The 22,681-nt window shown below is 42.9% G+C and overlaps 1 protein-coding gene across 1 annotated transcript in view; it reads right to left on the reverse strand.

Annotated features, from left to right (window-relative positions):
• Nucleotides 1–22,681, reverse strand: part of LOC140467219 (sodium-coupled monocarboxylate transporter 1-like) — a 95,611-nt gene that overhangs the window by 64,260 nt on the left and 8,670 nt on the right. The window contains exons 2-5 of the mRNA XM_072563442.1: nt 19,739–19,804; nt 19,311–19,362; nt 17,750–17,817; nt 4,195–4,349 (exon numbers count right to left, since the gene is read on the reverse strand). Of these exons, the coding sequence (XP_072419543.1) occupies nt 4,195–4,349; nt 17,750–17,817; nt 19,311–19,362; nt 19,739–19,804 (341 nt within the window). The remainder of the gene's footprint in view (nt 1–4,194; nt 4,350–17,749; nt 17,818–19,310; nt 19,363–19,738; nt 19,805–22,681) is intronic.

Genomic DNA, 22,681 nt, shown 5'->3' on the forward strand with positions numbered 1-22,681 from the left:
ATATGGGAACACCACCAGTTTTAAGTTCTGCACCATGCTACTCACTACCCTGACTTGGAAGTACATTGCCATTCTTTCACTGTCATTGGGTCAAAATGCTGGAATTCCCTTCTTAATGACATTATGGGTCAAACCCACAGCAGGTGGACTGCAGCAGTTCAAGAAGGCACCTCACAAACACCTCCTCAAAGGCATTGAGGGACAAGCCCATCCAGCGAGCAACACCCACACCCTACAAAATGAATAAATAAAGAAAACATCCTGAGACCTGATTCGTTCAGTATTTGTACTTTTTGATCCGAAAACCTTTTTAGCCAAATTCAAAGGTTTGGTCAAGTCAACAATTGGTCCTGTTACTCTCATCATTTTGTTGCCAGTTCCAGTTCACTGGAAAGACATTTAGTTTCTGGTGTTTATAACTTTACTTCTGGATAGTAAATACTTTTGTCATAGGGCTGCCTTAACTAAGTTAGCTCTTGACAAAATTGAGTAAAGGTGCAGTCCTTTTTTCTAACTTACTACCAGATATTTCTTTCCTGGGACGTGGGTGTCGCTGGCTGGGTGAGCATTTATTGCCTGTCCCTAGTTGCCCTTGAGGAAGTAATGGGATCAGAGTGGTGCTGGAAAAGCACAGCAGGTCAGGCAGCATCCGAGGAGCAGGAAAATTGATGTTTCAAGCATCAGGAATACAGGCAGGAAGCCTCCAGGGTGGAGAAATGAATGCCCCCTCCCCCGCCCCGGTTTCTCTGGTTTCCAGCATCTGCAGTCCTCACTTTTGCCTTGAGAAAGTGATGGTGAGCTTCCTTCTTGAACTGATGTAGTCCATTTGTTATAAGGAGATACACAATGTCATTAGAGAGGGAGTGTCAAGATTCCAACCCAGTGACACTAAAGGAACAGCAATATATTTCCAAGTCTGGATGTTGAGTGGCTTGGAGAGCAATCTATGATTGCGGCATTTCCATACATCGGCTGTCCTTGTCTTTCAGATGGTAGTGATCATGGGTTTGGAAGATATCATCTAAGAAGCCTTGTCATTGATACACACAACTGCTAATGAGCATCAGTAGTGGACAGACCGTGGATGTGGTGCCAATTGGCCTCAATGGTCTCAAGCTTCTTGCATATTGTTGGAGTTGTACTCATCCAGCAAGTAGGGAGTATTCCATCATACTCCTGAAGTGTACTGTAAAGATGTTGATAGGTTTTGGGGAGTCAGGAGGTGAGGTAGGTACTGGAAGATTACTCACCTCTGATCTGCCCTTGCAGACACAGCAGTTAATTTCCTAGTCCAGTTCAGATTCTGGTCAGTGGTAATCCTACATCGCTGATACTGGGGATTTCAGTGATGGTAGTGCCATTGAATGTCAAGGAGCAATGATTAGATTCTGTCTTGCTTGAGACTGCCCTTGTGTAGTGTGAATGTTACTTGTCGCTTCACAACTGAATATTAGATCTTGGTGCATTTGAGCATGGGCTGCAGGATATCGTTGCAGGGGTTCCTCAGGTTAGTGTCCAAGGCCCATGCTAATCTCGACTGCTTCAGTATCTGAAGAGTTGCAATTGGTGCTGAATATTGTGCAGTGAATATCCCCATTTATGACCTTATCGTGAAGGGAAGATCATTCTTGAAGCTACTGAAAATGGCTGGGGTGAAGACGCTATCCTGATGAGCTCTTCAGTTGTTCTGGAGCCTCGATGTCTGACCTCCATCACCAAAACCATAAGTCCCCAGGGCCAGACCAGATTTATCAGAGGCTGCTCCGGGAAGCAAGAAAGGAGGTTGCTCAGCCGCTGGCAAAGATCTTTGCCTCCTCACTCTCCACGGGAGTCGTACCAGAGGATTGGAAGGAGGCAAATGTTGTTCCTCTTTTCAAGAAGAATAATAGGGAAATCCCTGGCAATTACAGACCAGTCAGTCTTATGTCTCTGGCCAGCAAAGTTTTGGAAAGAATTCTGAGGGATAGTATCTATGACTATTTGGCAAAGCATAGCGTAATTAAAGGCAGTCAGCATGGCGTTGTGAGGGGCAAGTCATGCCTCACAAATCTTATTGAGTTCTTTGAGGACGTGACAAGATAGGTCGACGAAGGTCGAGCAGTGGATGTGGTGTATATGGACTTCAGCAAGGTATTTGAAAAGGTTCCCCATGGTAGGCTCATTCATAAAGTGAGGAATTATGGGATACAGGGAGATTTGGCTATCTAGATTCAGAATTCGTTGGCTGACAGAATGCAGAGAGTGGTTGTAGATGGAAAGTATTCTGTCTGGAGGTCAGTATTGAGTGGGATCCCGCAGGGCTCTGTACTTGGGCCTCTGCTCTTCATAGTTTTTATAAATGACTTGGATGAGGAGATTGAGGGATAGGTTAATAAATTTGCAGATGACACAAAGGTTGGAGACGCTGGCGATTGTATCGAGGTCTATTGCAGGCTGCAGCGCGACCAAGATAGGATGCAGAGCTGGGCTGAGAAATGGCAGATGGAGTTCAACCTGGATAAATGCGAAGTGATGCATTTGGAAGGTTGAACTCGAATGCTGAATATAGGATTAAAGGCAGGATTCTTGATAGTGTGGAGGAACAGAGGGATCTGGGTGTGCAAGTTCATAGGTTGCCACCCAAGTGGATTGGGTTGTTAAGAAAGCATATGGTGTTTTGGCTTTCATTAACAGGGAGATCAAGTTTAAGAGCCGCGAGGTTTTGCTACAGCTCTACAAGTTCCTGGTGAGACCACACTTGGAATATTGTGTCCAGTTCTGGTTGCCCTACTACAGGAAAGATACAGAGGCTTTGGAGACGGTGCAAAGAAGGTTTACCAGGATGCTGCCTGGACTGGAAGGCTCGCCTTATGAAGAAAGGTTGAAAAAGCTTGGACTTTTCTCTCTGGAGAGAAGGAGGAAGAGAGCAGACCTGATCGGGGTATACAAGATAATGAGAGGAATAGATAGAGTCAAACGCCAGAGACGTTTCCCCAGGGCAGGACTGACGGGTACAAGGGGTCATAGTTTTAAGATATTAGGGGAAAGGTATAGAGGAGACATCAGAGGTAGGTTCTTTACGCAGAGAGTTGTGAATGCATGGAACGCATTGCCAGTGGTGGTGGTGGAAGCAGAATCATTAGGGACATTTAAGCGACTGATGGACAGGCACAAGGAGAGCAGTGAGTTGAAGGGTACGTAGGTTAAGTTATTATTTTTTACATTAGGATTAAACCTCGGCACAACAGCCTGAGCCAAAGGGCCTGTTCTGTGCTGTACTTTTCTATATTCTATAACCATCTTTCTTTGTCAAATATGATTCCAACAAGCAGAATATTTCTACTGATTTCCATTCCAGGTTCCTTCAAGCCAGACTTGGTTAAATGTGACCTCACCACCGGAACACAACTGTGTTGACCATGTTGAATCAAGGCTATGATGAGATCAGGAGCTGAGTGCCTTTATGGATTCCAAGCTGAGCATCACTGAGCAAATGCTGTTTGATAGCACTATTGATGACATGTTCCGTACTTTATTGATGATCAATTTAGACAGTAATTGGCTGAGTTGGATTTGCCCTGCCTCACCTTTTGCATTGATGTGCTGGGCTCACCCATTATTGAAGATGGTGATATTTGTGAAGCCTGCTCTTCTAAAGATTGTCCACCATCATTCACAACCAGATGTGGCAGACGGCAGCATTTAGATCTTGTCGTTAGTTGTGGAATTGCTTAGCTCTGCCATCACTTGCTGCTTATGTTGTATGGCGAGTAGCCCCATTTCGTAGCTTAACCAGGCTGACACCTTATTTTTTAGGGATGCCTAGCGCTGTTCCTGGCACGACCTCCTGAGTCTTGAACACAATTAACTCTTTTCACTGTATCACAGTACATGTGACAATGATCAGTCAAATCAAATCATTGAACCAGGGTTTCCCAGGTTTGATGATAATGGTAGAATGGGCAATCTGGCAGGCCAGGAAATTGCACATTGTGTTGGAGTGCAATTCTGCTGCTGCTGATAGCCTACATCACCTCATGGATTCCCAGTGTTGAATTGCTAGATAAGTTCGAAGTCTGTCCCATTTAGCATGATGATAGTGCCACACAACAGATAAAAATATCATTCCAAAATCATCAAATCCCTGTGAGAAAACCACCTCTCTACATTGTTAACTTATTCTCAAATACCCAAAGATAACTGTCAGAGTCTTACTCCCAGAAGTTGAGTCTTCCTCCATGATATGAAATGTTCAAGATCTGGGTAAAACTTCCATGAATTACCACACCCCGGATTATCACTGCTATGAACCCAATGATCATAACTGTCATCTGGAACACATCAGTCCACACCACAGCTTTCAGACCACCCTAAAAACACAAAAGGCATCATGTTAAAAAATGACACGAAGCTATCTGTTATGGATCAGAGAAGACCCCCTTAAAATATTTTAAGAACATAGCCCAGAACATAACTTTTTTTTTTATTTTAAAGGTGGATGTGAAGTCCGTGTTCCAGAAGTGATGAGACTGGTCAAACTACTTGATGTTAAGCAAAATACAATTTATTTAAACATTATACTTACAATACAAACAAAAGAAAGAGAAATTAAGAAAACCTTAACTATTGGAAAACTTAACTGAAAAATAGATACAGTCCTTATTACTAATTAACTGTTTCAATATAGAAACATCCCATAAATATGCCCCTTGGCAAAAAGACAAATTCAAACACAGATTCTCACATGCAGTTTTCCAATCCAGGGGGAAAAAAAAATCAAGAGACAGTTGTAGCTAGGAATCATTGACTAAAGCTTCCAACTCATCTGAGACCCGAAACAGCTTCTGATGCTACAGCTTAAAGAAACTTAGAAAGCCTAGCCTGTGAGAGCTGGCATCACCCATTCAGGCTATAAAAGGCCTTACATGTTGTACACTTACAAGTGGTTCTGGTAGACTGCTCAGCACCTCCTCCGTACAATTTCTTTAAAAAAAAATCCAAAACAAAATAACCTTTTAAAGTGACAGCATCACCTCACACACAAATAAAGATACAAGAATCGATCACAAAAACTGAGCCCAGAGTAAATTTTAAGGAAGAGAGAAATGTAGTGAGGCACAGGTGTGTAGGATGGGAATTCCAGAGTTGCAGTTGAAGATATGGGCAACGGGGAGAGATTAATTTTGGAAATGTGCCAGGGACCAAATCAGCACGAACTAGCCACCAAAAAACATGGCCAACTATCACTGGTATCCATACACACAGACGAAGACAGACAACAGCTCAACTGGGACCATCCATCCTTCCTGGAACAGGCTAAACAAAGACATGAGCGGGAATTTCTAGAGGCCTGGCAAGAACACATTGATTTGGACCCCATTTATCAACCTCAGAAACAGAACCAGAAATGATATCACCTACTGCAATAAACCGAGACAGATGCATAGCAAGCAGGACAGAACACCAATGCTTCCCTGAGGTTCACTGACAATGTTACCTAGCATGGTGATGAAACGTCTCGAGAACAAATCTACCAGCTCAATGAGCAAATTCACAACTTGATCCACAACCCGAGCTACAAATCTTTTCCAAAATTTCAAACACCTATGGACACAATCTGCTCAAATTAGCCTGTAGATAAGAAACCAATGCCATTCAACTAAGCGCTATCTGCCACCAACTGTACTTCTGACATGAATGTCTCAGGAAACAGGTATTACCACAATGTGTCAAATACAAACCACCTCTCAACATCCCATAAGCCAGGAGAACAGCAGAACAGAACGGCTGCAGAATGCTACGAGAAATGATAAATGAAGCCCACAACCAACTCCACAAATACAAGCAAGAAATTTTGCGCCAAAAAACTCTGTACACTAACGTGATTGACAAGGAATGGACAAGTATGCTAGAATGAGCCATCAACACTAAACAACAGCAGACCAAGACAAAGAAAAGACTAGTCCTACAAGAAAAACTGGCGAAGTTCACACACAGCAATAACACGGACAATTCAGAGACTTGGTAAAGAACCTGTCTGACACGGAGAAAACCATTCTAATATGAGAGATGAACCACAGGGACGAGGATAAAAAGGACTTCCTATGAGGACAGGAATCTATCCTGAAAAACAACGGACTTATCGGCAAAACCCACCAGGCCATCAAACAGATGGTGGCATCAACACTAAGCAGAAGGAAACGAGGAAACACCCTCAACACACTGGAAAGGAAAGCCCTGGAAGGATTCAGAAAAGACAGGAATATCATTATCCTACTGGCAGACAAAGGGCACATGAACGTCATCCTGAATAGAGTACAATACATTGTAAAAGCAATCATGCTATGCTACTCGCAGATAGAAAACTGCATTATAGCATCTCTGAGGAAACTACACATGACAGGTGAAATTAACAAGATAGACTCCAAAGAATGAAATCTGAAGGATCCAACACACCCCGTTTCTGCAGACTGCCAAAAGTACATAAACAAGGATCCTCCCTCAGATCCATAGTCTCACTTCCCGGTGCACGACATACAGACTAGCAAAGGAACTGCAACGCAACTGAAACACCTGGTAGAAGACTCAACCCACTCCACCCAGGAATCCCTTAACATCAAAGACACCAAGGTAGAGGACAATGAGGTCATGGTTCCTTCGATATGACGACCCTATTCGCATCAATAAACATCACCCTAGCCAAAGAAACACTGGCCTCACTGCTAGGCAAACCAAGGACACAAACACCTGACAGCACCAACTCCATCAGCAAGGACAGTATCCTCAAACTAGTAGACCTGAGCCTCACAACCCACTTCACCTTCAACAAGGTCTACAAACAAATCAATGGGACGCTTATGAAATCACCAATTTCAGGACGTTTAGCAGAAGCACTTATGCAGAAGTTAGAACAAATAGCCTTTCCCAGGATCTAGCCCAAGCTTTGGGTCCGCTATGGGGATGACACCTTAGTCATCATGAAACACAACAAATTAGAAGAAACCCACAAACATATAAACAACATCCTTACCAAGAAGAAGAGAACAATAACAGACTCTTCTACCTAGACTTCACAGTGGAATGAAAAGCCAATGGAGAGCTGCAGACCAGTGTCAACAGGAAAGCCATCGACACAGACCAGATACTCAAATACAGGAGCAATCATCCCAACACCCACAAACGAAGCTACATCAGGACATTATTTAAACGAACTACAGTACACTGCAGCACCCAGGAACTAAGAGAAGCCGAGGAAAACACCTATACAATGTATTCAGGAACAATGGGTACCCAATAAGTGCAGTTTGCCAATTCCTACTCAACAGAAACAAACAAGAAGACACAACACACCCAGAGACTCTAGCCACCCTGCCATACATCAAAGACATCTTGGAGATGACGACCACATGACTCTGACCCCTTGGCATCATGGTAGCGCACAAACCTATCACCACACTAAAACAGTTTCTGATGAATTTAAAGGACCCCTTACCAACAATTGAACGAACGTCATATACAAAATATCCTGCAATCACTGCAACAAACATTACATCGGACAAATGGGCAGGAAGCAAGCCACCAAGGTACATTGTTACAACGCGGTGGTAAACCCTTCTGCTAAATAAACCAAACCCACAGAAAAGCTCACCTCACCTGGTAATCTGTTAAAGTTATGAGTGACAGAGAACTACCCAAATTTCGCTATTTAACAAAAAAACAAAATATTCTTTAACTCTAAAAGTGAACATTAAACAACAACTATTTACAACTCTAAGCCTTCTTTCTCTGAAAGATTTGTTATCTACCTCCTTCTCTCTAATATTATACTTCCAATAAAGCCCCAATTAAATTTACAGCAACTTAATTTCAAAACCAGACAACGGCTGTCTTCTCTGATGTCAATCTTCCTCTGTTTGTAGATCTCCCTGGGTCATCTTCTGTCTTCTGTTGTAAAGATACCTTTGAGAGAGAGAGTGTGGTAAATAGTAGTCTTTCAATGGCAGTTGGTGCTCTTTCTGGCCACTGTCCAAAATGCCTGTTTTTTTATATACCCCAAACATCGATCGACTCATTGTAGTCAAAACAATAAAATTCAAGTTCGATTGGGTTTTAGTATCTTGGGGCATTATTAAACTGATTGGTTAAATTCAAACTGCTGTGAAAACAACTGAGGTATCAGGGTTACAGTTAAATGTTGCATCTTTGAATTTTCCAGCACTCTCTGTGGCTACCAGTCAGTCATATGACAGGCGAGAGAGTGTGGTGCTGGAAAAGTACAGCAGGTCAGGCGGTATCCGAGGAGCAGGGGAATCAACATTTCAGGTAAGAGCCCTTGATCAAGAATCATGAGGGGTACTTGCCAGCTTTCACTCTCTCTTAAAGGTACATACACACCTTCAACATCATAACAACATAAGCAGCAAATAGCCACCAAAAGACATGACTAACTATCACTGGTATCCATACACACAGAAGACAGAAAACCAGTTTGAGTGGAACAATACATCCATCCTGGGACAGGCTAAACAAAGACATGCACAGGAATGCCTAGAGGTCTGGTACTCAAACCGGAACTCCAATAACAAACATATAGATTTGGACCCCACTTATAAACCTCTCAGAAACAGAATCGGAAATGATACCCCCTACCACAACAAACCAAGACAGATAAAGAACAAGCAGGGCAGAACACCAACCGCTCCACCAGAGGCTCACTGATGATGTTACTTACCATGGTGATGAAATGTCTGAGAACAAATCTACAGCTGAGCGAGCAAATTGACAACCTGATCCACCTGAGCTACAAATCTTCTCCAAAATCTCAACCAGATTTAGAAGAATGCAAATATCTCAGAGAGGTATTTGGATGGAGGAGATCACAGAGAATTAGAAGGATTGAGTGCGATATATAATGGAATGCTGGAGCTATGCTCTTCAGGGAGCTCAGCAAAGGTAGGGAAACAGATGCTTCGTTGCGTTTGCACAAACATTACCAGTCTCCAGGAATTGTTATTGTTTTGCTGAAAAGGAAGAAACTGGTTAAATCGTAAGTATCCACTAAGTAATTGAGGGATATTCTATTCCTAAGAACATAAAAACATTAGAAACAGGGGCTGGGGTTAGCGATTTGACCCTTCAAATGTCCCCTACCTTTCAACAAGATTATGTCTATAAAAAAACCCAGAGAATTCTGGAGAAACACAGCAGGTGTGACTGCATCTGTGGACACAGAAACAGAGTTAAACATTTGAGTCTGATGTGACTCTTTTCTCAGACTCGAGAAACAGAAAAATGGAGCAAGGTGAGATGAAGGGAGTTAAAAAAAAATCACGAGGACAAAAAGAAACAAGTACAATAAGAACAGAGAGGCTGATACAAAGTGAAAAATCACACAACACCAGGTTACAGTCCAAAAGGTTTAATTGGAAGCACTAGCTTTCGGCGCGCCGCTCCTTCATCAGGGGGTTGTGGACAAACCTACCTGATGTCGTCCACAACCACCTGATGAAGGAGCAGCGCTCCAAAAGCTAGTGCTTCCATTTAAACCTGTTGGACTATAATCTGGTATTGTGTGATTGTTAACTTTCAATTTTTAACAGTCCAATGCCGGCATGTCCAAATCAGAGAGGCTGATAATGGAGTTCTTTTATTCCTGGGCATAGTTGTCTCATGATTGCTTTAGCAGAAATTAAATACGAGGGCAGTCATAGAGTACAACGATCCACCCAAAAAGGTGACACTCAGATGCTGAATTCCTTGGATTGAGGAAGAGGGAAGCAGCAGTCAGAAGTTCCCATCAAGCAGTTTAGTTAGGCAAGGATATGGCAAATGGAGTATGATGTGGTAAGATGTAAAGTTGCCCATTTTGGCAGAAGAATATAAAAGCATGTTTTTCTAAATGGTCAGGGACTGCAGAATTCTGAGATGCAGGTCATTTGAGGTATCTTTGTACATGGATCACTAAACTGGGCTGAACATGTACTCCTGCTCCTGATTCTTGTTTGCATGTATGTTCATATGCATTCAGAATAAAAATGAGGATTTTAATTACAAAGTGTGAGTTCACCGGGAGACATCATAATCAGTTAGCATAAGGGTGATTTAGAGTCATAGAGATGTCCAGCATGGAAACAGACCCTTCAGTCCAACCCGTCCATGCCAACTAGATATCCCAACCCAATCTAGTCCCACCTGCCAGTGCCAGACCCATATCCGCCCAAACCCTTCCTATTTATATACACATCCAGATGCCTTTTAAATGTTGTAATTGTACCTGCCTCCATCTCTTCATCTGGCAGCTCACTCCATACACATACCACCCTCTGAGTGAAAAAGTTGCCCCTTAGGTCTCTTTTATATCTTTCCCCTCTCACCTTAAACCTATGCCCTCTAGTTCTGGACTCCCCGACCCCAGGGAAAAGACTTTGTCTATTTATCCTCTCCATGCCCCTCTTGATTTTATAAACATCTATAAGGTCACCCCCCCTCAGCCTCTGACGCTCCAGGCAAAACAGCCAAAGCCTATCCAACTTCTCCCTATAGCTCAAATCCTCCAACCCTGGCAACATCTTTCTAAATCTTTTCTGAACGCTTTCAAGATTCACAACATCTTTCCAACAGGAAGGAGATCAGAATTACATGCAATATTCCAACAGTGGCCTAAACAATGTCCTGTACAGCCCAACATGACCTCCCAACTCCTGTACTCAATACTCTGACCAATAAAGGGAAAGCATATCAAACGCCTTCTTCACTATCCTATCTACTTGTGACTCCACTTTCAAGGAGCTATGAACCTACACTCCAAGGTCTCTTTGATCAGCAACATTACCGAGGACCTTACCATTAAGTGTATAAGTCCTGCTAAGATTTGCTTTCCCAAAATGCAGCACCTCACATTTATCTGAATTAAACTCCATCTGCCACTTCTCAGCCCATTGGCCCATCTGGTCAAGATCCTGCTGTAATCTGAGGTAACCCTCTTTGCTGTCCACTACACCTCCAATTTTGGTGTCATCTGCAAACTTACTAACTGTACCTCTTATGCTCACATTCAAATTATTTATTTAAATGATGAAAAGTAGTGGACCCAGCACTGATCCTTGTGGTACTCCACTGGTCATAGGCCTCCAGTCTGAAAAACAACCCTCCACCACCACTCTCTGTCTTCTACCTTTGAGTCAGTTCTGTATCCAAATGGCTAGTTCTCCCTGTATTCCATGAGATGTAACCTTGCTAACCAGTCTCCCATGGGGAACCTTGTTGAATAGGCAAAAGTGAGGACTGCAGATGCTGGAAACCAGAGTTTAGATCAGAGTGGTGCTGGAAAAGCACAGCAGGTCAGGCAGCATCCGAGGAGCAGGAAAATCAATGTTTCCGGCAAATGCCCTTTGTCAGGAATGGAGGCAGGGAGAGATTAATGGCCGGCGGGGGCTGGGGAGAAGGTAGCAAAGAGTAAAGCGTACAATAGGTGAATGGGGGTGTGGATGGAGGTGATAGATCAGAGGGGAGGGTGAAGCAGATGGGTGGGAAGGGAGATTGGCAGATAGGACAGGTCATGAGGATGGTGCTGAGCTGGAAGTTTGGAACTGGGGTAAGGTGGGGGGGAGGGGAAATGAAGAAACTGGTGAAGTCCACCCTCCCCTCTGACCTATCACTTCCATCCTCACCCCCATTCACCTATTGTACTCTTTGCTACCTTCCCCCAGCCTCCCTCTCTATCCTTCCTGTAGCATTTGTATCCTGGAACATTAAGCTGCCAGTCCTGTCCATCCCTGAGCCACGTTTCTGAAACTGCTATGATAACTCAGTCCCAAATTCCTAACCATGCAAGATTTCATCTGCCTTCCCTGTTCGGCATCTTGCATTGAAATAAATGCAGTTTAATTTATCAGTTCTACCTTGTTCTCTGCTTTGTCCCTGCCTGCCCTCACTGTTTGACTCGCCTTTGTTCTCAACTGTACCAGTCTCATTGGGTACAGCCCTTCTTCAGGGATGGAGATGAGGTAGGGGGAGCTGCAGATAAGGATGGAGGGCAGGTTTCAGTGGGGAGAGGGGCAGAATGGTGATTGTTGAATGTAAATTAGTGAGAGTTTAGGCACATATAGCAGAGTTTTAGAAGACCTGAAAATTAAAGAGGGGAGAACATTGGTGATTGGCCAAGAGTCCATGAGAACAGTCAATTCTGAAGTAAAAAATGAATGACTGAGATATGGGTAGAAGTAAGAATAAAAAGGGAAAGGGACTCCAGTAGGAGTGGTTCACAGGCCTCATAAAACTAACTATATTGTGGAACAGAGTAAATTAAGAGCAAATAACAAAGGCAGTACATGAAACATGAGTGACTTCAATCACATGTGATTTGGGAAAGGAACAAGTTTGTCTGTTCGTGTGTTTAGGAAAATCCAATTGGCAGAGAAAGCTATGAGGAACAACTCATAAATGGTATTCAGGGTTGTTTCCTAGAACTAGATAATGTGGAAACAACTAGAGTTTTATATCTGGTAATATCTAACAAGGCAGATTTAACATAATGATCTGAGTGAAAGATCATCTAAGAAATAGAGACTATCACTTGGACGAATTTAGAATCTATAGCTAATGGTGTGCTGCAGAAATCAATGCTGAGCCTGTGATTCTTTACAATGTATATTAATGAATTGGATGAAAAAAGTGAATGTACAATAGCCATACCCAAGTTTGCAGATGACAAAAAAGGTCAGACACAAAGAGCTTGCAGAGAAATATAGATAGGTTTAATGAGTAATAGACAAGCAGGAGGCTGGAAGAATATAGCAAGCCAGGCAGTATCAAAACATGGAGAAGTCAATGTTTTGGGTACTATTGTTCTTCAGGGATGGAGTTGAGGTAGGGGGAGCTGCAGATATAGATGGAGGGCAGGTATCGGTGGGGAGAGGGGCAGAATGGTGAGGTACTGATAGATGAACACAGGTGGTGGGTACAACCTGGTTGATCAATGGGAGGAATGAATCTAGTTGATAACTGGAAGGAAGAGTTGATAGGTGGGTGAAAGGGAGGGAGCAGGGCTGGAAAGGGAGCCAGGGGTGGGTGGGAATTGGAGAACTCAATGTTGAGTCCTCTGGACTGTAGGCTGCCCAGGCAAAGATAAGGTGTTATTCCTCCAATTTGTTGTCTAATACACTGTGGCAGTGGAGGAGGTCAAGGGTGGACAATCGGAGAGGGAGTGGGAAGGGGAATTGAAATGGGTGGTGACCAGGAGGTCAGGCTGGCCCCTATAGGCCTGGCTGAGATGCTTGGTGAAACATTCCTAAAGTTTATAGTTAATCTCACCGATTTAGAGAAGACCACATCGGGAGCACCGGATGCAGTAAACTAGGCCATATCACCCACACTGTCTATGACCTCATCGTCTCCAGTGATCTCTCCTCCACTGCCTCCAACCTCCTAGTCCCCCAGCCCTGCACTGTCAGGTTCTCTCTGCTCCCCAAGATCCACAAGCCCAAGTACCCCACCCAATCCATCATCTCCACATGCTCCTGCACCAATGAACTCATTTCTTCCTACCTCAACTCCATTCTCTCCCCCTTGATCCAGGCACTTCCCACCTACATCCAGGACACAAGTCACGGTCTCCACCTCTTCAGAAACTTGCAGTTCCCTGGCCCCCAGTGCTTCATCTTCACTTGGACGTGCAGTCCTTATACACATCCATACCACACAATGATGGCCTGCAATGGTATTGTTTCTCAGTTTTTCCCTTTCCAACAGACCTATCCAGTCGCCTCCATCAATACCCTCCTCCACCTCACCGAATTAGTCTTCACTCTCAATAACTTTTCCTTCGACTCGTCCCATTTCCTCCAAATCCAGGGTTTAGCCATGGGCACTTTCATGGCCTGGAGCCATACCTGCCTCTTTGTCAGTTAATTTGAACAGCCCATCTTCAGTACATACAGGTACTGTTCCCCAACTCTTCTGCTGGTACCTAAATGACTGCATCAGTGCTGCATCCTGCACCAAAGCTGAACTGGAGCAGTTCATCGACTACGTCAACAATTTCCATCCTGCCCTCAAACTCACTTGGTCCATCCCGAAAACATCCCTCCCCTTTCTTGACCAATCCATTTCCATCTCCGACAACAGTTTCTGGATTGACATTTACTGTAAACCCACAGACTTCAACCCACAAACACCATCCAATAACTATCCAGACTACACGTCTTCCCAGCCTGTATCCTACAAAAACTTCATTCCGTTTCCCAATTTCTCTGTTTCCATCACATCTGCTCTGACAAGGTGACGTTCCACTCCTAAGCATCCCAGATGTCCACCTATTTTAAACAATGTTCTTTTCCCCCTTCTGTCATCCAGACAGCCCTCCATCACACCACCTCCATTACCCGCTCTGCTGCTCTAAACCCTCCCTTGCTGCAGACATAATAAAGACAGGTGCCCTTAGTCCTCACTTTCTACCCCACCAGCCTCCACATCCAATACATCATCCTCAAACACTTCTGCCAACTCCAATTAGACCCTATCACCAAGGACATTTTCCCCTTCCCACCTCTCCCTGTAATCCGCAAGGACTTTTGTCACTCCTTGGTTCGTGCCACTCTCCCCACCAACATCATCCAATACCTTCCCCTGCAACCATAAAAAATGCAAAACTTGCTGGTACATCACCTCCCTCACCTCCATTCAGGGTCCCAAACAGTCCTTCCAGGTGAAACAAAGATTTACCTGAAACTCCTCCAACCTAGTTTACTGCATCCGGCACGTCCAATGCGATCTTCTCTACTTCAGTGAGACCATAAGTAAACTTTGGGAATGTTTCACTTAGCATCTCAGCCGGGCCTGTGAGCGCCAGCCTGACCTCCCAGTCACCCATTTCAAATACCCTCCCATTTTCTCTCCAACATGTCCATCTTCGACCTCCTCCATTGCCACAGCAAATCAAACTACAAACTGGAGGAACAACGCCTCATCTTCTGCCTGGGCAGCCTACAGTCCAGAGGACCTAGCATTGAGATCTCCAATTTCAAACAACTTTCCCACCCATCCCCCAACTCCATTTCCAGGCCAACCTCCTCCCTTCCATTCCACCTTCCGACCCATCCTTCCACCCACCAACAGATTCACTCCTCCCATCGACCAATCCTCATCGTATGCACCACGCATGGTCACCTATCACTACCTCACCATTCCGCCCCTCTCTACCACTCAAAACCCTTCCCCCACCCCTCTTTATCTGTAGCTCCTCCTACCCCCACCTCCATTCCTGAAGAAGGGTATACCTAAAACATTGACCTCTTCACATCCTGATGCTGCCTGACTTGCTGTGTTTATCCAGCCTTCTGCTTGTCTAGTTTGGATTCCAGCATCTGCAGTTTTGTTGTCTCTAGACCAGGTAAAGTGAGTAAGCAGTATCATGGCAGATGGAATATAAAGTGGGAAAATGTAGGGTCATGCAATTTGGCAAGAAGAGCTGAATATTATTTAAATAGAGAAAGATAGCTGAAAGCTACACACCAAAGGGATTTGCAAGTCCTCAGTTATGAATCATGAAAAGCTAGCATTCAAATTCAGTGGTTAACAAGGAAGGTAAATGGAATGTTGGCCTTTATTTGAAGAGGAATGTGGTATATATTTAGGGAGGTGTTGTCAAAACTACACAAGACCCTAGTCAAGCCACAAATGGAATACTGTGAACAGTTTTTTGAGCACTACATCTACGGAAAGGTAAACTGGCAATGGTGTCAGTCCAAGGAAGATTTATTTGGCTGATTTATAGGGATTGTTATATGAGGAGATGTTGAGTTGGCTGTATACTCATTGCAATTTAGATGAATGAGAGGCAACTTTATTAAAATATACAAGATTCTTAAGGGATTGGACTGTATAGGTGTGGAAAGGTTGTTTCCCCTTGGAAGAGCGTCTAGCATCAGAAGGGCATAATCTCAGAGTAAGAGGTCACACATCTAGGACAGAAATAAGGAAGAATTTTGTGTCTCAGAGGATATGAATCTTAGGTATTCTTTACCAGAAAGATGTCAAGGTTGGGTTGTTAAGTATATTGAAGGTGGAGATAGACAGATCTTTAATTATTTAGGGAATCAAGAGTTACGGGGAAAAGGCACGAAAGTGAAGTTGAGAATCATCAGTTCGGCCCCGATCTCACTGAATGGCACTGCAGATTCCATGGACTGAATGGTCTATTTCTGCTCCTACATCCCATGGTCTTATATATGATTGAAAATTTACCTTGGGATCAACTATGACACCATCATTGTAAATAGTCTGGAGCAGCTTCACTAAGTTTCCAAGCAAAGAGGTCTGTTAGGTATAAGGAACACGCTTGTCTGTTAGTGTCAGGAACAAAGAAAATGTTCAAAGTGTGTGAGAAGATTTATAGCTCGGATGCTCGTTGTTGTGGTTCTGTTCGCCGAGCTGGGAATTTGTGTTGCAGACGTTTCGTCCCCTGTCTAGGTGACATCCTCAGTGCTTGGGAGCCTCCTGTGAAGCGCCCTCTGTGTTGTTTCCTCTGGCATTTATAAAAACCACTATAAATGCTGGAAGAAACAACACAGAAGAGATTCACAGGAGGCTCCCAAGCACTGAGGATGTCACCTAGACAGGGGACGAAATGTCTGCAACACAAATTCCCAGCTTGGCGAACAGAACTACAACAAAGAAAATGTCTTCGGCAGCCTCAATGTGCATTTGTTTCTGTTTATCTATTACTGGGTAAATAGTCTGACACCTTAGAGAACTCGAGAGGACTGGTGACACAGAGGTGGACGTCATCAGTGAATATGTAGAAACTGGATGATATTGCTGAGGGACAGGAAGTTTATGAATAATGAGAGGTATTAAGCAGACATCTTTATGAAACACTAGAGGTATTAGGGCTGAAAATGTGTTGCTGGAAAAGCGCAGCAGGTCAGGCAGCATCCAAGGAACAGGAGAGTCAACGTTTCGGGCATAAGCCCTTCTTCAGGAATGAGGAAAGTGTGTCTAGCAGGCTAAGATAAAAGGTAGGGAGGAGGGACTTGGGGGAGGGGCGTTAGAAATTCGATAGGTGGAAGGAGGTCAAGGTGAGGGTGATAGGCCGGAGTGGGGTGGGGCGGAGAGGTCAGGAAGAAGATTGCAGGTTAGGAAGGCAGTGCTGAGTTCGAGGGATTTGACTGAGACAAGGTGGGAGGGGAAATGAGGAAACTGGAGAAAATATTTTAACCTACTGCGAATCCTCTTACAATTCTTTACCTTGAAGAATTTTAACCTACTAGAGGTATTGGGGCAGGAACAGGAAAAGACACCAATACCAGCAATGCAGTGTCTCCAATCAGATAGAAAAGATCAAGAAAGATGAGAAGCTTTGTTATAATGACAGGCGATAATGAACCTGATAGAAGGAACTCAAATGGAGTTGTTGGAAAAATGGACAGGCAATTGAGAGACAGCAAATCATTCATGGATTTTAGAAAGGAAAGGGAAGTTAGAAATGGCACTTTAGTTTACAAGGATGCAGGGGTAAAGAGTTTTATACGGTGGAGATAATGGCAGATTTGAAGGAATCTATAATGCCACACCTACATGAAGCCACCTGCACCAATTCACCTGTTTCAGAATCCCTGACTCCTACATTTGCATCAAGATCCACAAAAGGTTTGTGCAAACACAGCCAAATGTATTGACTTACCTTTCTGGTCCACCTGCAGCAACAAACAAAGAGAGAGAGACTAACACATGCACTAACACATATATATAAATAGAACCAAGTTAAACTTACCAGAGTACAGTAAAGGGTGCAGATAAGACCAGTTCCAACGAGTACACCCCAGAGATCAAATCCAGTTACTGATAAAAGCAAAAGTTACTTCGGCTTAGCAGAAAAGTGAATTTTCTTTTACGTAGTAATAAATTTACTTATAAAACTGTAAATTAAATTTGGAATGAATCAATGCTTATGTCAGAGACAGAGAGAATAGTAGAGGGCATTTAAATAAATAAATAGATGAGTGGACTGATTTATTTTTGCCTTTATATTACAGAGTGATACAGAGAGATGGTTGGTGACAATATGGTAGAGGTGATAGAAATATTAAAAGTAAAGTTAAGACATCCTGGAGAGAAAGACACAGACCTGAATGAGACAGAGTTTTATTCCACTGGGGAATGTGAAGGAATGTTAATTGCTTGCGATATTACAAAGAAGTATTACTTAGCAATACAATTTGGAATGTGATCAACAATCATAGAATCATAGAAACCGTACAGTATGGAAACAGGATATTCAGCCCATCAAATCTGCACCAATCATCTGAACAGTATGCCCCCCACCTTTTTCCCATAACTCCAGATTTATCATGGCTAATCCACCTGACCTGCATATCCCTGGACAGCACTGGACAATTTAGCATGGCCAATCTATCTAACCTGCACATCTTTGGATTGTGGGAGGAAAGCAGAGCAGCCAGTAGAAGCCCACACTGACATGGGAAGAAATTCCACACAGTCACCTGAGGCTGGGAATCAAATCAGGGTCACTGGTACTGTGAGGCAGCAGTGCTAACCAATAGGCTACTGTGCCATTCATGGCACGCAAAATAATTTACACAAAAATAACAAGCAAAATAATCTGGCAGCACTGTAGCAAATTTTGTCACATCGTGTGGCCAGCAGCATATTGAAATTTCTCGTCCCAAGTCTTTGATTTCTAAGAGCTAGAGACTACAGCAATCACTTAACATTGTGCATCATCCCACAGGAGAAGGTGATGCACAATACCAATGCACAACACCTGCCATTAGAGACTTCTTGAAATGAATGTCAACCATTGGCTTCAGCACTCTGGAATGGACAACTGGTCACTATCACTTAGTGGGTTTTGTTGAGACTTTATGCTTTCTCTTATGCATTCTTCAGTCCCTTCTCTAACTAGGTATTTTTTAAACAATCTGTTCAGATATGGTGTTACACACCTCTGAAGCAGGTGGCACTTGAACCTAGGTCTCCTGTTCCAAAAGGAGAGACGCAGCTACTACACCACAAGAACCCCTTAGTCCAGCCTCTAAATAGATAATTTCTAATCAACCTGTTCGCAGCTGTTATTACACACCTCTGCAACAGATGGGACTTGACCCCAGGCCTCCTAGCTCAGAGGTGGGGATACCACCGCTACACCACAACAGTCTCTTCTTCTTATAATTACCACATTCCTTAAGAAAATGCAGCTGATTAAGATAGATCACAGGGAGATAAAAATGTTTCTCCTCAGGGCAACTACATTTGGGGCTTGACTGTACAGTACTGGTTTAATAACTGTGGAAAAAATGTTAACTTGTACTTACCCTGATTCAATGCTAGTGCAGGAGCATAAATGACAATCCCAGTGTACAGCACCTGTAAAATGATCATTAACCAATAACCTCAAGCAGAACCACGTCTGAAATAACATTAATAACTTTATCCAGTTGATGGAATTAGTGAGGTCTCTCCAGCTTATTCCTTAGGTTCAGCGCTGGAGGACGGACAGGTGAATGAAAAAATAGGATTTTTCAGTTCAGTTTCTCTCTCAAAGATGTTAATTCAATTTACTGTCTCTTGGTACCTTTAACAAATGACTGATCCTTGCGAATGATAGTACCAACAGGTGGTTTGTCAAAGATGAGAAGCTTTGGAACCTAGACTGTTTTTTTCCCTCAGTAACAAATGACTTAAAACTCAAGTATGTTGGAAATATTTGGACTTTAAGTGCTGTGGAAGATTTGATACTCACTGTTTGAATGATGAAGGAAGAGGTTCCAATGTATCGAACTATTTTGGTGTACCTCATTTGTAAATACTGGAGAGAGAAAGACAGTCAATGTCAAGCAATTTATGTTTACAATAGTTCTGCATGTAATTCAGCAAAGTTAAAGCCATTGGCCTGATCTTGTTTATAACCCTTACATACTGTAGCCATAATAAAATAGAACAGAATCTGGAGCAGACTTCCCTCCTCTGTCAAGTGCAACAAAGTACTGATTCAGGTTAGTGAAGAGTCATCCCATCAAACCTATTCACGAGTCGGTGAGCTTACTCCTGGCTTTACCATTTGTCAGCCTAATGAAGAAAGTAGGGACTGACCAATGACGATGCTACAGGCTGACAATTATCTCACACCAAACGCTACATTCACTAGTACAACTGCACACAGACTGCTTGCTTAACTTCTGAGTGACTGAATGAACAGAGAGTAAGAAGGAAACCTCTTATATGACAGCATCACATACATGTCTTAAAGATGTACTGCCTCCTTGAGATTTATGAATAATACAACAAACACCATCTTAGACCTGAGTTGCAGTAGAGTTGTAGCAGACAGCAAAATAAAATAAACAACTAGGTACTGACCCAGTTTATGAGGCAGTTTTCCTTGGAACTGGGTTGTTTTCAGTGCTCTCAACTGTACAGCACAACTAATTTCATTCCCTGTTCCTTTTTTGAAGAAACTTATGAACTGTATTTTCCCTTTGTTAATTTTTGAGAAATACATCTCAATGTATCTTGGAAAGTCAAGTCGTATGTCTGATTTCAACATAATTATACAAATTGAAGAACATTTGTTGGGAGTTGAATACACACTTGGGCCAAGGATTGGGAACAGGAATGAATTGCAACACATAGATTACAGTAATGCATTGTGTATAGTTGAGGGTTAGGTACTGGAAGGAATTGGCAACAGCAATCATAGAATCATATGAATTAAGTGTGGTATTGAATTGGGTACAGTTGAGAATTGAGTACAATAATGGATTGGATAAAGTATGGATTTTTACAATAAAGGACTGACTACATCAATTGGATATAGTAACAGATTATTCATGATACTGAATTAGGTATAAAAATAGATCGGACGCAAAAGATGAATTGAGTATAGCAATGGATTGTTTACTGTAATGGATTTAGTACACTAGCACTTCGGGTGTAGTAATGAATGGGTACAGTAATAGTTATTAATTGTGTATTTTGTACAGTATTTGTTTGATTACGTGGTTACAATTGGAGGACAGTAATGGATTTGCTACAGTAATAGAGAAGCCAATTGTGATGACTGAAAACAAACAATTCTGGAAATCACAGCAGGTCAGGCAACATCTGTGGAGAGGGAGAAAGCTCACATTTCAAGTATAGATTACTCTTCACCACAGCTGATGTGAAATGTGGAGGGGGCAGCATTTATGCTGTCCAACCCACCGTGATTTCCACCATTTTTTGTTTTTAGTACAGATTCCAGCATCTACAGTAAGTTGTTCCTACATTGAAGTCAATAATGGGTTGAGTTCAATAATGCATCAAGTCTGGAAATGTATTTTGTATTATAAAGGGTTAGAGATAGTAATAGATTAATAAAAGTACAGTTATTTATTGAGTAAAGTAACCAAAGGCTTTGAATCAATTTCAGTTAAAATTTAAGTCATATTGTAAATGTAAGTGGTAACCACAGAAGTATGAAGGAAGGTCAGAAGTATATGAACTGCACATGTAGGAGTAGTAGGCACCAGCATCACAAAGAACCAAAGGTGATTCTCTCATTACAGACAGATGACCGGAGGTATGTTTAACCTGAGGGTCATTGCATACAGTCACAGGCAAGTACATGGAAACAGACCTGGTGGGTGGCACGGTGGCATAGTGGTTAGCACTGCTTCCTCACAGCGCTAGAGATCCGGGTTCAATTCCCGCCTCAGGCAACTGACTGTGTGGAGTTTGCACGTTCTCCCCGTGTCTGCGTGGGTTTCCTCCGGGTGCTGCGGTTTCCTCCCACAGTCCAAAGATGTGCAGGTCAGGTGAATTGGCCATGCTAAATTGCCCATAGTGTTAGGTAATTGGTAAATATAGGGGTATAGGTGGGTTGTGCTTCGGCGGGTCGGTGTGGACTTGTTGGGCCGAAGGGCCTGTTTCCACACTGTAATGTAATGTAATGTAATGTAAAAAGACCCTTCGGTCCAACTTGTCCATGCCGAACAGATGTCACAAACCAATCTAGTCCCATTTGCTACATCTCAAATGAGAGGTGAGGCTGAGGAGGCAGGATGTCATAGTAACCTTAGCAGGTGTGGGATTTGAAGGAGCTACAAAATTAGTAAAATACAGACAACGACTGTGACCAGCTGTGGGAAAACAGGTTTGCAGATCTGTACATATTAAGAACATTAAGGGTCTTCAGAATGGTGCAGGAAAATGGTGTTGAAATTGAAGTTTAGCCATGATCTTACTGAATTATGAAACAGACATGATAGGCTGAATGGTCTACTTCAGTGTTTCTCAACCATTCTGTATTCAACTCTCCCCCTTCTTATCCTTGAAATCATGCAACACCCCCAAATCACCAACCAAACAATCATCTGTTTTTGCACATATAACTGCAATACACTGCACTGCTGAAAATGGAAAACTTTTTGTGAAATATGTTTTATACACAACAAAAAGTAAATGTTATCATTTATTACTGTCTTACTGTCCACCTACTTTTGGCTCACTCTGTAAAAAATTTAGTCTGTGGTAGCGAAATAGTCAATGCGATCCCTGTGGTTCATGTTGTCTTGTTAAATCATATACATCTGTTTCAATTTTTGTCAAAAGCAATCTCGGGTCACCGCACTAACAACATCCATGCGATTGCGGGTCTTATCTTGTATTCTGGCGATGGCACGGAATCCTTTCTCAACCAAATAAG

This window comes from Chiloscyllium punctatum, chromosome 45, assembly GCF_047496795.1.
Source record: "Chiloscyllium punctatum isolate Juve2018m chromosome 45, sChiPun1.3, whole genome shotgun sequence".
NCBI classification, from domain to species: Eukaryota; Metazoa; Chordata; class Chondrichthyes; order Orectolobiformes; family Hemiscylliidae; genus Chiloscyllium; species Chiloscyllium punctatum.